This window comes from Opisthocomus hoazin, chromosome 3 (assembly GCF_030867145.1).
Source record: "Opisthocomus hoazin isolate bOpiHoa1 chromosome 3, bOpiHoa1.hap1, whole genome shotgun sequence".
NCBI lineage: Eukaryota > Metazoa > Chordata > Aves > Opisthocomiformes > Opisthocomidae > Opisthocomus > Opisthocomus hoazin.
The window spans coordinates 7,050,035-7,068,104 of record NC_134416.1 but is presented as its reverse complement, the minus strand read 5'-3'; the positions used below and the strand labels follow the sequence as shown (position 1 = coordinate 7,068,104).

The 18,070-nt window shown below is 40.0% G+C and overlaps 1 protein-coding gene across 1 annotated transcript in view; it reads right to left on the bottom strand.

Annotated features, from left to right (window-relative positions):
- Window positions 1-18,070, bottom strand: part of FAM135B (family with sequence similarity 135 member B) — a 218,949-nt gene that overhangs the window by 54,864 nt on the left and 146,015 nt on the right. Inside the window, exons 6-8 of the mRNA XM_075415511.1 lie at window positions 17,681-17,751; window positions 15,630-15,803; window positions 4,040-4,166 (exon numbers count right to left, since the gene is read on the bottom strand). Of these exons, the coding sequence (XP_075271626.1) occupies window positions 4,040-4,166; window positions 15,630-15,803; window positions 17,681-17,751 (372 nt within the window). The remainder of the gene's footprint in view (window positions 1-4,039; window positions 4,167-15,629; window positions 15,804-17,680; window positions 17,752-18,070) is intronic.

Here is an 18,070-nt window from a genome sequence, read left to right as displayed (position 1 = left end):
ATAACTACTTCGTTAAGCCAGGAGATGAGGAAACTGTCAGTGGTGTTGAGAAGCCACTTGGGGAGAGCTAGGGAAAATGCACATCTACAGTCCAAAGCCACTGGCATTTAATTAGTGTCCACACTGAGAAGTCATTAGTGCAGAATGAGGAGCCCTCAGGATCTACCATTAAGCTGTGGCACCACAGCAGCCCTAACGCAGAAGATTAGCTTATGAAGTGGCAAGAGGAGCTAATGACTGATACAGACATTCTTTAGAAATTAGGGCAGTCACTTGCATTTTCAGTAAGAAAAATGCAAATCAACTACATAAACTAGATGGGAACTTCCACAGTCAATCTATGGGCCTAAAAAAGACAATAAGCTCGCTGATGCACCCATGTTTTATGAGGAAGAAAGAGATAAAATGGGATGTAAGATCTAAAGACGATATGTGAAGATAAGAATCCTTCACTATGCGTTCAAGAGATGTCTGGAAAACATGACTTACTAGTATTAACATCAGTTTTCAGCAAAATTCTGGCTTTCCTGAGGGCCTAGCACTACTGTAAATCCAACCTCTACTCTATTGAAACTATGTATTCAAATCTTGTCTGAATCATGTGTGGTGGGTTGGCCTTGGCTGGCCACTAGGTGTCCACCAAGCTGCTCTATCACTCCCCTTTCTCAACAGAACAGAGGGAGAAAAATATTACAAAAAGCTCATGGGTCAAGATAAGGACAGGAAGATGACTTACCAATTACCGTTACAGCCAAAATAGTCTCATTTTGGGGAAATTAATTTAATTTATTACCAATCAAACAGAGTAGAACAAGAAATAAGAACAAATCTAAAAACATCTTCCTTCAGGGCATAGCCATCTGCGCCAGCATGGGGTCTTCCATGGGCTGCAGTGGGACAACCTGTGTCACCATGGTCTTCACCAGAGGCTGAAGGGGAATCTCTGCTCTGTCACCTGGAGCACCTGCTCTCTTCTGTCTTCACTGATCATGATGCCTGCATAGGTGTTTCTCTCACATTTTTTCACTCTTCTTCGTCACAGCTGCTGCACAACGGTTTTCACTATTCCTTAAATATATTGTCACAGAGGTGCTACCAATGTCGCTGATGGGCTCAGCTTTGGCCAGCAGTGGGTCCATTTTGGAGCCAGCTGGAACTGGCTCTAATAAGGGGGCAGCTTCTAGTGTCTTCTCACAGAAGCCACCCTTGCTCCCAACCCCCTCCACTACAAAACCTTGCCATATAAACCAAATAAACCATGGCGCTAGTCCTTCTGTTGAGTATGATGACACTAGTGAGGGCAAAGTTCACTTTTGTGAGCCAGTCTGCTTCATGACTTCGTAGAATTTATGTGATAATGAATAAACTGTGGAATTCGTAAGTGCCTTAGACACAGTGAACCACTAATTCGCTGGGGTTTTAAGCCATGCATCTCCTAGACTTGTGGAAGAGGGTGCAACAGGAATGATTTAAAATTCCTACCCATTAGAAACTTCTTCTCAAACGGAAGTAATCTGGAAAAATAAACTGGCTACAACTGTGGGGGGAAAAAAAAGCTCTGTTTGGTTTACTCACAATAGGTAAACCTCAAATAAGGAAAGTCTCAATTCTTTGTAGTGTTACAGAGAACTGAATAATCAGATTCAGTTCCCTAGAAAAGACATCAGACAGAAGACACTTGCCCAGGAGACATATCTTAAGAGCTTTAGGCTGGAGATTTCTCAGATCAAGGAAAACACAGGAAGGTATGTGACAAGTAGAAGGATCCAAGCTTAGTTTTGCAGAGATGAAAATGAAACAAAACCAAAGGAAAAACAGGATAGACTAACATTATCTGTTTCACAGCATGTTATGACATAAAAATGAATTAAGCGAAGTCTCTTTAAAATTCATTTTCACATGTCCTGCTGCCCATTGAGGCTTTGTCTGCCTTGGAAGACAAGATATATTAATTGTTCTAGCCTAGATTTAGCCAGTTGCATCAACTCAAAGTAGCCCACAAACAAAAAAAAAAGAAGTGTGGTATATCTTGAGTTAAGGTACTCAATAGTTACTAATTTGGACATGCAACAGGCAAACAAAAATATATATAAAGTGAGTAGAGAGGTCTGCAGTTTTCATTTAATGAAAAGTGTGGGATCCATTCTCATGCCCACTATCGGTGATCGCAAAATTCCCCAAACCTGGACACAACTAAAGTCCACTTGAATTTACATTCAACAAACACATTCAAACAACCTGTAATGGAATCTAGAAATTTTTAAAGGGAATTAAACTTTACCCAGTGCAAAGCATTGCACCACTGTAAGAAATAATATTACTCCTCTTCCTTCAATCACTTATGGCTTGATATAAACTCCCACATAACCCAGCAGTCAGTCACAAGGCCCTCACTTAGAGTTTGGTTTACCCCTACAGCAGTTTCTTTTCTGGCTCTGTACTGTTTTTTTTTTTATATTAAGCTAAGATAAATAGTCTTTGCTCATTATCATACATCATGGATAGCATATGCAAAAAGGCCATCAGAGTCTATTAAATTAAAATGCTCAGATCAAGAACAGATGTCATGACTTACAGAGGTTCCTGAAACTAAGCAAATGCATATCTGGCCATGTGTAGGTGGAGTGTGCAGCATTATATTTATGATTGTTTGGTATGTGACGTTCTGATGACCTACAGGGTAGCAGAGTGCTAAAATCAGTTCATAATAGAGTGCTTTCATTTTGTATTTAATAGGTCACCTGTTAGAATAATAATTATGCTGTCATTTATAAAAAAAAAAAAAAGAAGAAAAAAAAGCCTATAATCAAAGAAGATTAGTCAACAGAAATAGTAGAAAATTTGAGTTTTCAGCTAAGGAAAACATTTGGGAAAGAGATCAGGTTTCCTAATCACAGCAGACTAAGATTTTTCAATGGAGAGTAAGAGGAAAAATGGGAGTGAACAGTTAGCCTTTTCATTTATCTCTTTACAATTCAGATTTGTCCAGAGGATAATGAAAAGTTGGAACCACTCTCCAAAGAAGCCACTCTCTTGCATGAGGTAGACATGTACAGAGATTAGTCTACAAATATTTGAATCAGTTATTTAAATTTATATGATGTGACTGTCTACCAGAGAGGCAGAGGTTGAGGTCAGTTTGTTTGCCAAAAGCATACAATGACCCAATGGTTTAAGCAGCAGCCTCAGGCCAAACATTCTCTCAGCCTGAGTTAATTCCCTAGTAGTTCTTTTGCACCAGCTGCTCCAGGGTAGCATATTTTTAATATTTATACAGAACAGAACAGCTTCGACAGGAAAGGTTGAGGGAAGCTGAGTGTAGCGTGTCAATCAGAGCCCATGAATCAGGATTTCCTAACGAGTTATTGATTCCAATATTCTGGGTTGAATTTCTAGATCTGAGGAAACATTTCTGACAAAAAACACTTCAAAGTTAGCACTTAAAAAAAAAACCAAAAGCCAAACTCCAAAACCCCCAACTAATCATTATTTTACAAACAAGCAGCTTTGTACTAAAAATTGCACAAGCTCTCCTCTTCACCTGCGGTAAGTAATAAGATCAAAGGCATACACTAACTGTGGGTCTGCCTTGAGTACGGCAATGTGTGTAACACGCTGTCACCAACACACCCAATACTCAATACTCCAGGCACAAATCCTTCCTTCACAACATGCTTAAAAATGCCTCAAGTCCTCTGGCTGTCAAACATAAGACCTGAAAGCAACGATCTTTTTGTGAATAATTAATTTCACCTTACAGCAGAAACCTGGTCAGGTGAATCACGCCTTAAAAGTGTCATTGGCAATCAGGGGGATACCCATACATCTTGAACTTTTCTGTAACAGTTCATATAGGTGGGGGCTGAACACCCAGTAACTGCGTATCAAAGTGCCAGGTGATTCATGCAGAAATGTTTGAAGGGTTCTTCTTCCAACAAAGTCCTGTTACTAGCAATATAAACCTGGGCACAGTCTTCACAGATATTGTGGACATTTTGTGACCAAATGGAAGCAAGACATCACTATTCATTCTCCTTACCTCTGAAGAAGTGGGTTTGCAGTAGCCAGCTCCAAACACTAGATTTTCTAGTGACATACTGGACTGGTCTGGTCCCGCCTCCAGGTTGCCTTTACCAAGCCATGAACCTTTCCCTGGACGAGCAAAACTAAAAGAAGGAAAATTGAGAGGAAAAATAATCAGAGCAGTATTGTTAGAGTCATTGTTGTCCCAGTGCTATTCAATTCCATAGTAAATGTTTGCAGTTTTGGTTTTGGTGGTGGTGGGTTTTGCTTTTACTTCTTTCAAGATGTTCAGCATGTTTCCCTTTCAAAACGAACATTGTCCAGTATGCATTAGCTCAAATTCTGTGAATGGAATTTGCTTTTTTGACATTCAGTCCAGTGGCTTGAGTGTTATCTTTCACTCAGTCCTTTCTCTGCTGTTTTACAGACTTTCTTCATGCATAACAACTTTACAATAGAGACTTTCCATCTATCCACATAGGTAATGAACTTCTCAAATTCTCATCAGGTTTCACCTTGATTGATGCAACATCTTTCTCTCTTGCTGAAACCATATCACCCTTCCTTTCTAAATTGTGCACCATCTCTCTTCACTATTAATATCCTTTATAGCTCATCCCAATTTTTTATTACAGACTGGAAGGTTAGTTCCCCCTTCTCACTGTCCAATGACATAAGCTTCCAACACCAAAATGGTAAGATTTCAGCCCAAAAACTCTATTTCCTTTTGATGGTTGCAGTCCACTCATTTGGGATGCGTTCTCTTATGCCCATGTGAAACACGAATTCACTGTTATTCAAATTCTTCCTCTAAAACCTGATAGAATTTAAGTCAGTTTAGTACTGAGGTCATTATCTCTCAGTCCTGACTGTTATGGTCACTGACTGAAGTGTTCCCTTCTGACTGTACCTGTGTATTTCCTATCTTACAACATGAACGCATTAAGAGTGGAACATCTTGGTTGGAGTTTACTCAGCATCGAGCCCACCAGAGTCCTGATGCATAGCTAGGGCTCTTACCCTGGATTAATCTGAGCAAATGTCTGCATTCCAGTTAATGATGTAGGCTGCCTTTATACTCACTGGAGAGGAATCGGCATTTCTAGTGTATGAGTCATCTCTTTCTGAAGTGGTGATATCAAATAGGTCAGATGAATTTCACCCTCGAAGTGCTTATTTCTTATTGTGGGCTATAAAGAGAGGCTAAGATGACTGCCTCATAAACAACTGCAGGTAGGTGAGATAAATCCCACTGTTAGCCCCTGTGACAACATGTGCTGTACATAAACTACATCTTGATTTCAAGAGAGAAATCAGGCTACTTGTGGCAAACACGAGCCAAATTACTGAGCCTAAAAGGTGATGTAAGCAACTGTAAGTGTTCTTAAAAAGCATGTAGGCAAAGGTGGAATTAAATAATGAACTGCAGAGAAAAAAGAAAACCACATTTGCTGGTCATACTCAATGCAGAGGAAGTGCCACCGAGTTTATGCTACAGCTTTCAGACTGGGACCACCATCTGCAGACACCTGATGCTCAGACAGGCATCCCAAATTAGACGATACTCAAGAGACCTGGTGTCCTGGTTTCAGCTGGGATAGAGTTAATTTTCTTTCTGGTAGCTGGTGTAGTGCTGTGTTTTGGATTTGGGATGAAAATAATGTTGATAACATACTGATGGTTTTAGTCATTGCTAGGCAGTCAAGCACTTTTCAGCTTCTCATGCTGGCCTGGGCTTCCAGGTGCATGGGAAGCTGGGAGGGGACACAGCTAGGACAGCTGACCCAAACTGGCCAAAGGGATATTCTATTCCATATGACCTCATGCTCAGTATATAAGCTGGCTGGGGGACAGCAATTGCTGCTTGGGGACAGGTCAGATATCTTGTGGTGAGAAATTGCATTTGCGCATCACTTGTTTTCTTCTTATTATTGTTCTATTACTACTACTATTACTATTATTATTATTATTATCTCTTCTTTTGCTTTCCTGTCAAAATGTCTTTATCTCAACCCACGACTTTCTAGCTTTTTCCCATTCTCCTCCCCATCCCATGGCGGGGAGGAGGGGAGTGAGTAAGTAGCTGCATGATGCTTAGTTGTTAGCTGGGGTTAAGCCACAACACCTGATCCCCTTGAAAGAACAAAAGCTTCCAAGATAGAGAGCACAAAAAGTCATTTTAAAACCGTAATATGCCAGAACAAAAAGCTCAGGGCAGTGAATTTCATTCTGCCAAAACTTTCCAATATGACGTTATTACTCTATGTAGATCTGTATCACATGGCCACATCAGCTCAGATCAGTCATAATTCATAGTTATCTACATCTGATTCAGTTTTTAAGGAGATAAGAGTCCTGGTTGCAGTACAGAAACACACAACAAAAGAAAGAATGCTTATGCTAAGGATACAAGACAAGAGAAAGGTGCAGCAATATTTGTTATCACCCAAATAACAGGTGACATTCTGATGTGCCAGGAAACTCAGTGATACATGCAACATCAGAAAAGGAATCTGAAGCAAAATTAGGAATTGGACCAGTTTCAGAAACTTAATCACAAATCTCTGCCTCCCCTCTAATTCAAAACTGCTGTTTGTTATATATTACCCAGCTTCATATACTAATAAAAAGGACATCCCATAAGGAGGAGGATGGTGTAGAAGACCTTAGCATATTTCTGGCCTTGCTTATATATGTATTGATTTATGTGATCCAAGAAACTTCCAGCTGGCTGCTTCTAAACAGCATGAAGTCTTTCCATGTATTTCCTACGTGCAACATTTAAGACAAAATAAATAAATAAACTAAAGCAATTTCAAACAGCCAAGAGATAAACACTGCTCTGAATAATTTCAGCTGTTATTGGGCGATGTTGTATGCCCTGGTCTGTTGGAAAGGCTCAAGAAGCAGAAATAAAAAATTATTACTGTGGTATCAGAGAGACAAGCTTAAACAAATGTTGCTTGCACACAAAAAACTCCTCATTTGAATATTAGCAAAGCTTTCAAAGGTTTTAAGGGAGAGCAAAGCACTTTTTAATGCCTTTTTTATTTATTTATCTTTTGCTTTTACAGCAGAGAAGGGATTTTAATCTGCTGGTTTTATGGAAATTGATTTCACATAGCACTGTAAAACAAAAACCTTTTTTGGGAAACCTGCCAAAATGTCATTTTTCTGTTGAGGGAAAGTTTAACTGGAAGGCTTACAAACTGTTGAGGTTCCCCTAATGCTTTCTGAAGTACATAATGTTTGCAGACAATTTTTATTACCAATAACAGGCTGGTTCGCTACATCAAATTTTGTTTTCTGTTTTTCTATTTTCCAGTTATTCCTGCAATCAAGATCATTTGTATGAATCTTGAACCTTGGTTACTTGCATGTGCATTTGGACTGTCTTTTTAATAGCATTGATTTAATATCAACATTTAGATCCTTATCCTGTATGTTAACCTTAGCTTTTATTTGGAGTCAGGATAAAAAAGGTCAAAAGTGGTAATGTGTGCTTATCCAAGAGAATGAACATGTGTGCAGAATTATTAATATTTTCAGTAAAGGAAATAATTTTTTTTGCTTTTTGTTCTTTCTGTTTTTTTGATGACCTTATCCATGAGATGTCTTTATCCTGCAGGGGAGTCTCATAGTTATTATAGCAGCCATCTATGGATACATACTATTGTAAGATGCCTTAGAAGTCCATTTCTTTCCTGTGGTATAGCCTGCAAGATACCAGCAATCAAAATTTAAGAGCTTTCTGACTCAGAGGTTATAGTCAGGCAATTATTTCCAGCAGTCGTGGTTATGTTCTACGAATTTGTGTCCATGTATTTTTGATTTATACTTTTGGCCTCTGTAACATCTTTTGGAATGAATTGCACATTGTAGGAAGAGCTTCACTTTCTGTTTGTTCTGAACTCGCTGTTGGAGAATTGAATGTGGCACCTCTTAGTTCTCTTATGGTGCAAAATATTAAATAATCTTTCCTTGTTTTTTATCCTCTGTGTCCAATTCTTTTACATATAAATGAGATAACAGTTCCCTAGCATAACAAATGGATTGGCCTTGATAAATGTTAATTCGGATGTGTTATTGAAGTAATTCAGAATGAATGCTTTAGGCCAGTTTAATACAACATAATATTCCCTTTGAGATTAAATTGCCGTAAAATGAAATAACCTTTCTAAAATTTTTCATTTAGTTTTTTCAAAACGAAGACCTTTTGGGTTTTTTTGGTAAGCAAAACTTAATTTCTTCATCACTTGTAGTTTTCAGCAGAATGGGGTAAGAAAATCAACAGACTGGAAACTGAACCTTGCTTAGGAATAAAACCTATCTTGCACTATACGAAATGGTCAAACTGAAAAAAAAATAAACAAATGAAAAAACACATAATCATCACATTTCTAACCACAAGAAATTATAATCTTGTGACTGAACCAGGAGTGGAATTTCAGAAAATGAACTTTCATCCCATTTAGGCCAGATCTTATGGAGAAATCACTTCTTTTTCCCTCAGTCCCTTATGCGTAAATTCTTATCCATCTAAAAAGTGAAAAATATACCTAAGTTCCATGGAATTAACACACCTCAGAATTCAACCCTCACATCCTCCACTGACAGCACTGTTTACATTTTACCACGAACTTCCTCCTAACTCCCACAGATCAGAAAAGATGTAATGCACAACACTGATTTCCCTCAGTGTTTTAACTCAAAAGTTTAATATAGCTTTTGGCAAACTACGACTGGCATGTGGCCATAGGTTACATGGATGTTCTGTTATTTATTTTTGAGAATAATATGTGAATATTTACAGATTGTGCTCCTCTAGACTTGTTTGTCTCCTACACAAGGAGTTTCACTAAGGTTATAATCAGCGACTGTAAAATGTTCTGAGATTCTTGGGTAAAACTGATAAGATTTATTCAAATAAAATTTGTAATGGAAACAGATAATCTCTCCCTAGATCCCAAACAAAGTCAGAGGGAGATCTGGTTTGAAATCTCTAGTGTTTTTGATTGCTGAAAAATGCTGGTTCATTTGTCCTGAACCTAACCTTAGTTGCTATAAAACTTGAAAGCGTGGTGATATTTATTCAGTTTTGGGTGGAATTTTTTTGCTTTTTGGTTTTGTGGGTTTTTTTTGAAATTTTGACTCAGAAATACCCAGTTTTTTTCTTATGTGACTTCTCAGCTGGTAGCCCAGGAGAATGGCATATCACAGTGGAGGTTTATTTTTTGCAGATACATAACATATAGTAACAAATAAAAGAAAATTCTAAGGAAAAATCATCCAGTTATTATGCCGTAGTTCTTAGAGGAAAAAACTGTAAACCAATGTTCTTATAATAAACTTAATATGGAAGCAATAGTTCTTTAATGCATAAATATTCCATATTCTTTCTACAGATTATTTTATTTTCAAATACGATGGAGAAGGAAAATAAGTCACGGACTTTACTACCCAGGACTACATCTGTGGCAGTTTCAGATATAAGCTGCCCATAAGCAGGTGCCAGCTACACTCACAACTCTAGAAAAACTGACCTGCATAGTCTGCACTCAGATTCAAGGTGCACAGGGTAGTACAGTGTGTGTATCACATGCAGATATATCAGTGGTGATTCTGAGGAACAGAAAGATGCCTGGGAATAAAAGAATTTAGGAGAGAGAAAATTACTCAAGGATGGCTGGAGTTGGCCTGATTCTTCAGTACAGTGGAGCAGAGCATAACTAGGTCAGGGCTGAAATCTTTAAATACCCCATGTCCCTTTGATTCTGTTTCCTCTTCCAGAGCACAACAAGCTCAAGGCACTGAAAAACTCAGTATATGTGTCCTGGTCTCTCCACCAGGAAAATGTAATTAACATCATTATTTCCCCATCTCAGATGCCACCAAAATTTCTTATTTATTATACAGTAACTTGGATGCGGGCAATTAAGAATTCAATGTTAACAAATAAAATCCTGAAAGTTTACTTTATTTTTCATGTAGACTTTTCATGTAGACTTTTCATGTTTACTTTGTTTTTCATGTATGAAAGTGGGGAAGAGAATAGAAAGTTGAGGAGAATACAGAAAGATGAGGAAATTAAACCCCTTTCTTGTGCAAACTAGCAAAACCAGGTTTGCCAGCTGCCTGTGATGAAGGATCTTGCTTATCTGCAGCAATTTCAAGTCTTGCTTTTTTTTTTCACCCCTTGTTGGGATCTTTTGGGTTTGGATACTTTTTTTCAGATAGATTGAAAATGTTTTCAGCTGAAGACCAAGAGCCAAAGTAAGGCTGCAGATGTTGTGGCCATCGGGTGAGCTGGATTCTGCACAGTCCTTAGACAAAGCACGGCTTTGGGGAGACCATTCTGTACAGGTAGTAACAGTCTGCTGCTGAAATTTAACTCTTACATTTCACAGAATCATAGAATCATAGAATCATAGAATCATAGAATCATAGAATCATAGGTTGGACAAGACCTCCAAGATCATCAAGTCCCACCATCAACCCAACACAAATATGCTTACTAAACCATATCCCAAAGTGACACATTTACATGTTTTTTAAACACCTCCAGGGATGGGGACTCCACCACTACTCTGGGCAGCCTGTTCCAACATCTGACCACTCTCTCAGTAAAGAGATTGTTCCTATTATCTAATCTAAACCTTCCATGATGCAACTTGAGGTCGTTTCCTCTCATCCTATCTCTTGTCACTTGGGAGAAGAGACAAACACCTGCCTCACTACAACCTCCGTTCAGGTAGTTGTAGCGAGCGATAAGGTCTCCCCTCAGCCTCCTCTTCTCCAGACTAAACAGCCACATCTCCCTCAGTCGCTCCTCATAAGACTTGTTCTCTAGACCCTTCACCAGCCTCATTACCCTTCTCCGGACACGCTCCAGCACCTCAATGTCCTGCTTGCAGTGAGGGGCCCAAGACTGAACACAGTACTCCAGGTGCAGCCTCACCAGTGCTGAGTACAGGGGCATGATCACCTCCCTACTCCTGATGGCCACACTATTCCTGATACAAGCCAGGATGCCTTTGGTCTTCTTGGCCACCTGGGCACACTGCTGGCTCATATTCAGCCGGCCGTCAACCAACACCCCAAGATCCTTTTCTGCCGGGCAGCTTTCCAGCCACTCCTCCCCAAGCCTGTAGCATTGCATGAGGTTGTTGTGACCCAAGTGCAGGACCCAGTACTTGGCATTGTTGAACCTCATACAGTCGGTCTTGTTCCATCAATCCAGTCTGTCGAGATCCCTCTACAGAGCCTTTCTACCCTCAAGCAGATCAACACTCCCGCCCAGCTTGGTGGCATCTGCAATCCTACTGAGGGAGCACTCAATCCCCTCATCCAGATCATTGGTAAAGATGTTAAACAAGACCAGACCCAAACCTGAGCCCTGGGGAACACCACTCGTGACCGGCCACCAGCTAGATTTAACTCCATTCACAACTCTCTGGGCTCAGCCATTCAGCCAGTTCTTTATCCAGCGAAGGGTACACCCATCCAAATCATGGGCATCTAGTTTCTCCAGGAGGATGCTGTGGGCAACAGTGTCAAAGGCCTTACTAAAGTCCAGGAAGACAACATCCACAGACTTTCCTTCATCCACTAGGTGGGTCACCTGGTCATAGAAGGAGATCAGGTTGGTCAAGCAGGACCTGCTTTTCATGAACCCGTGCTCTCTGGACCTGATCCCCTGGTTGACCTTCACATGGCACACTCAGGATGAATCGCTCCATAATCTTCCCCAGCACCGAGGTCAGGCTGACAGGCCTGTAGTTCCCAGGATCCTGATTCTGGCCCTTCTTGTAGATGGGTGTTACACTGGCGATCCTCCAGACATCTGGGACCTCCCCTGTTATCCAGGACTGCTGACAGATGATGGAGAGTGGCTTGGCCAGATCCTCTGCCAGTTCCCTCAGCACTCTTGGGTGGATCCCATCTCGCCCCATAGACTTGTAAGTGTCCAGAAAGGTTTCAGGTGAAGAAAGTATAAACCATCTGGATAAACTTTCAGTAGAACACATGCCAACCAGATCCTCTTGTGAATGCTGCTTAATAGGAAATACAACATACAGTGCATTGTTTTCAGTATAGGAAACTATGTGTATGTGGGAGACTATGTATTCAGGTACTTTCTTTAGAGATTATTTATGAGTTGTATTTTTACTTATAAACAGTAGCATATGCTAAGTCCTCTCGGGAAGGAGTGGTGCAGAGGTCTATGGAATTAATGAAGCAGGTAACCATGTTTCTTGCTGTTTGCTTCCTAAATGAGTCCAATATAAGAAAGGCACTGAGCTTGCAGCATGCCTGAGACTAAGTAGGCCCGTACACCTTAGGCATGGATGTATCCCTTTGGGAAAAGCAGAAATATTTTCTGAAGTCTGAGCTATGTTGGGGTAAAGTGCTTTTTCTAACAGCTGACGCTGGGCTAATAACTGCTAGTTCCACTTGCAAAGCCACTGATAGGGAGCTGTGGGAGAAGTCAGTACCTCAGGCCAGAAACCAAACTGATCTATACAAAACAGAAAACTGGAGTCCAAAAGCCTTAACTCCTTCTTCGCTTTCTTCTGCAACTGCTTACTCACATTTAGTCTCCGGAGATTAAGTAAGAGAATAAAAAAGGTATTTCAGCACTGTGTGGAGGGAGCTGGGGAGTACTCTCAAACCTAGACATTGTTCACTTTTTCTGTGTATCTTTCAACAGACTTGCTGGGATCATCTTCTGTCATCCTGGGTAAAATGAGGTCACCAGAGGCAAGACCTTTACTTTCCAAAGAGAACTATCTTTTCTTCAATGGTAGGAGAGATGTGCTCCTAGCACAACTACTGATTTAGATTCTCCTCTATTTCTCCCACATTCCAAAAGTCTGACAATACTGCTCTGTGTCCTGCAGCTGCCAAGAGCATTCAGTCCAGACACCATCACCCTGCACAGCAGCTGTGACTGTGGGAGAGCAAGGGGATTGGGGTCTGCAGCAGCACAGCTTGAACCCTGTGGTTTGCAAGCAGTGTTGTACCACATCCTGCTGTGCCTGGTGGAAGGGTTTGGGTGTAGTGAAAGACACAGGTGAGGAGAGCAGTGTTTTGCGTTGAGACGTTGTCTTTCATGACCATTGTACCGTAATCCCTATTCTCCCCTCTTATTGCACTCCTGCCTGGAAAACCAAAGTTTTGGACTTGGTTCTGAGCAGTTCAGCTTCCCCAGCCACTTCCAGGATGATTTTTAGAGAAGTCAAAGAACTCTAAATGTCAAAGTGAGAATTTTTAACCAAGCTAAAGCCTGTAAGGACAAGTCAAAGCCACCCAGCACCTTCCCTGCTACTCAGAGTCCCCTTTGCAGCAGCATTTGAGAGGGGTACAGCTGCCCAAGGAGCCAAGTGAGGAGGTAATCAAAGCCCCAAAGTTTAAATACAGGCAACAGGGAAGAACTTTGGGGAAGAGTATCTGATTTGCCAACAGAGCTAGCAAAATATGAAAAGCTGAGTCCACAGGGAATACGTGAACAGATAACCGTTCTTTAGACAAAGTTGTTTTCCAGGACAACTTCAGGACAGCAGTAAATTTCAATTTTAAGTAAAGTGTGATCTTTATTTTCTGGGTAAGTTTAGAACTGTTGTTGGTTTACTTTTAAGTCTATACACATGTGTGAAAATAATATGTACACAGTATGTACTATGATGGGATAGTTCAAAGTACTAAACTAAAACACAGTGAAATACTGCATAGACATTATTCCCAATAATGTAACTGGTGTTTATATTTAAAAAACACCTGGTGTTTATTTTTTCTATAATGTGACAAAAAAGACTTTCCAGTCATTCACGTTCTATTGCCTTACAAAAATGAAGCTCTGATTTTACAAATAAACTCTTTTATTTCTCTGTTCCTAGTAAACTCCACTTCTCTAAGTGATAGGCAGGAAAGCTCTGAGCTGTGAGAAAAACAAGTAAGTTGTAGATGGCTCGCTTCATTTCAGAATGCTTAGAATTGGCATTTCTTTTACACTAGTGTCTTCACCCTGATTTATATTTAGAGAACACATGATATAAAAACTCTTTGAGTTTTGAACATTTTTCAAGAAGATAAATCCTCACTATCACACTTTAACATGATTTTACTGGCTTAAGAAAATGAGACTTCATAGTGTGTTGTCAAAAATCCTGATTCCACTGCACTAAGTAAAAATATTGTGTACTTCATAAATGTCCAAAAAATCATATTTTAAAAGCTACAATAATCTGACTACAGAACAGTTGCTTATCATGTGATTTATGCCTAATAACAGTAACAAGTCTCTGCAGCCCCATTCATTACAGGGTAACAAAGCACGGAAAACAGTCATTAAGCCTGATAACTATTGTTCTTTCATCTTTTTATACAGTAGGACAATGAGCAAATTATCTGAGCAAAATTATCTGGTCAGAATTAGTCTGTTACAATCTAATTCACTATTTAAAAAGCCAACACATAGCAGAAGAGAGATACAGCAGCTACCTGTAACTCAGCAGCAGAAAAAAAGACAGATATGTCAGTCTGATCTACTCATATGACTAGTGTCACTGTCACAACCTCTTACAATCTTAATTCATTCTATGACATCATGTATAAGCAATGCCTTTATGCAAATAGAGAACTGAAGCAAAGATCTATTAAGTCAAAACCTGAAACCTGAGGAAAACAGAGTCTACAGGTTTATCTTTTCTTTCTGACACAGTGCTCTTTGCACAATATTTGGCAAACTTACGAGTCTCCTGGTCATCTGGTAAACAGCAAGGCCTTGCTGGAGTGAGGGAAGCTGAACAACGCTTAACACTCCATGTTGCTTCAGGACCAAAGCAGTTTCCTCCTTCTCAGCACTCTTTACCTCACGCGATGACAAGATTGGACACAAAGTAAATTGCCAGAAAGACCTTTGCTTCCCTTCATCTGCTCTAAATATTAGAGGATATTGACCTCCAGCCCTCTTTCATTTGAAGGAGTTCTGAATTATTTTTCTGTCATTACGAATCAGATGATAACATAAATCACACCTAGACCCCATGGCAGCTAGTATTATACTGCTGCATGGTTAAATCAGACAATGTTGCAAAGCAAAAGTTCAACAGAGCCTTATCCAGCACTGACTCATGCATGCCTTCTTCTAGCCATGCCATGAATTATGCTAATGCACAGAGGCCACAAATGAGATTAGAGTCCAACTGTCCTAAATGCTTTACGAAATAACAGGAGAAAAAATTTAAATGCTCTTCATTGCTTGCAGACTAAAGAGGAAAAACAGCCAAGAAAATTTTCATTTTCCCCATGTTACAGATGGGGAATAGTGAGCTCAAGACTAACCAAAATTTCTGAACCTCTTCCCAAAGATATTATTAGTTTTTGATCAGGCCCCAAGTCTTTTATCAAGGGAAGGAGCCTGTGTCAGAGGCTTGCTCTAAACCCCAATCTCCAGAATCCTAGCCCAGGACCAAAACAGTTGAAATTAAATTATCTCTCTGCTTCTTCTATACAATAAGCAAATGAACTGCTTCTCCTATACAATAAGCAAATTAACTCAGAAGAGGAATCTCCTCTGTCTTTCAACAGACATTTGTGTTCTTTACCTGATCAGAGGCTGGTGTAATGCTACCAGTGACGCATGCACGGTGACAGATATCACTGACAGGTGGAAATAGTCAAACATGACAGGAACATGGTGGTGCAGACCTCTCCGAGGGTGGAAGTGAAGACACAGTGTACGGCTGCTGATCATGGGGATCGCTGGAACATCTCTCAGCCTGGAAGAGAAAGAGGCTTACAACGGTTAGTGAAAGCTTGAGTTGTCACAGCCTGAAACATGCTACAGGCAGCAGACTGGGAGATGTGTTAAGATGAATTTTTATTGCTTCCCAGCTTCATAATGGTTTATACAACTGACGAGTATCTTGTGTTGTGCCTAGCATAAATATAAATATAATATAAATATACATATTAAAATAAATAATAAATAACAGGTGTCAAATTATATATAAATATACCGTGTAAAAGAAAAATAGATGTGATTCCAGTTTCCCCTGGTGATTGTCCTTGACATCCACCTATGCACTAGTTCTGGGGACTTCAAGAAGCAGCAGCAGGAAATGCATTTAGTGAACTGCTCAGCTTATTTGAGTGCTCATAGACAGGACAGTTCACTACTTGTGATTTTCAGTGTAAGAACAATCAACTCAGGCAATCTGTGAGAGTTAGAAGCAGTCTTGTGTCAGAGAAAGACAAAAACATTCAGAGTACCTTTCCAGATTGATGATCTTCTGAAAAAACCTTTTGCAAGAGGCCAAAAAAAAGAGTAAGTGAAATAACTGCAGAGAAACAATACAAGTTGGACTGGCTTCTCCTTTTTCCGGTAAACGAAACCCAAGACTTTAATTTAAAGTTTGATTATAACCATTCCAGAAAAAACTTTCCTAGTGTGAAGTCAACCACACGACATCTGAGTCACCTATAGGCAGGAGACTGAGATGTAAACCTGGAGCATGCCTAACCACATCCTCCCAATGCAAGTGAAACTCACTCCTAAAGAAGAATTCTTTTACACCATTAAAGACCCTTCTGAGGCCAAGTGTTCATAGAGCTAAGAAAACCTACAATGAGATGGTTAAGTATGGTTCACAGTTAGTCCCAAGAAGAGTATTTTAATGAGATTTGCAGAATATCCTTTTCTAAAAAATCATTGCTTTTTTTTCTTATAGTGCATTGTATTAATCATTCAGATGATAACAGAAATTAAATGTATGTGTTAGAGCACAATTACATAATCTGAACATTTCGGTTCTTTTTATTCTTGGCTATCACTTGACGTTTGTTTTTTCTCTCTTCTAGACCCATCAGTATCACAGCTGATGACTAATGGTCCAGTCCCACCTGCCTAAGCGAACAAGTTTTCACTATTTTTATCCTGCAGGCAAAGGAAACATGCTCTCAAAATTTGTTTAGGTGCCCTACGGATATGAATAAAATCACATGGGAACAGTCTTAGCATGAAACACAGCTTAGATGACATCTCTGCACCCCCTTGCTTCCTCCTTAAATACTGCTGAAGTCTTTGGAAGCCTTTTCATTGGTTCAGTGAGGCTGAATAGCATCTGGGATCACACTTTCTGCTATGTCTCAGGAAGGGATGCTACTCCCACCTCACCTAAGATTATGGAATCACATGCATTTGGAAGAAATTAAATTCAATGGGAAGACTCTTTCCTCCTACAACACAGAGACAGCCTTCGTTCTTAATACAAGAAAAGTACTTAGCATGTTCATACACCCATCTTCAGCTGGAAACTACTTTATCTCCTGAGATAAATGCACTCCTGAACCACAGCCCTTGCTCACATGGAGGTCAGTGATGACATTGCCTTTAACTTTAACAGCAGCAGAGACAGAACAGCACTTAATATCTTTGAAAACCTCACACTTAAATGAGAAAAAAAAATTCCTTTAAAGAGGAGTATGAGATACACTCTTCAAATACAGAGAAAAGAAACAGAAAGACTTCAACACTGCGGCAAAGGAAAGACTTATCAAAGCTATCCCTTTTTCCAAAGGACTCCTGCTTCATCAAAGTAATTTCCCAAATGAACAGACCCCTGCACTACCATTTGAACTTTAAGACACCACTTACTGTTGTTCGCTATCAGTAAAGTGCAGGTCCAACTTGAGCTGAAAATCTGCCTCACTCAATGCATCTTCCACCTACAAAAAGAGAAAGACAGGTTCACCCTCACAAGTTGGCATCTACAACATTGAAGGCAAAGGTGGATGGCTTTGTCTGATAAAAGGAAAGCCAAAAATATGCAGCAACAGCTGCGCCCCACCACAGTGGCAAAAAGGAGCAAATGTGACAGCAAGTCAAGGTAATTGCTGAAGGAGTCAGAGGCAACCAGAGCTGTCAGAGGTGTTACCTGCTCCTGGGTGTCCTGTCATGTCAAAAAAAGCACTCCAGACAAGAGTAACCAGAGTGCGTAGAGCACTGCATTTGTTGGGAGTCAGTGGAGTATTTCTGAAGCTGTGT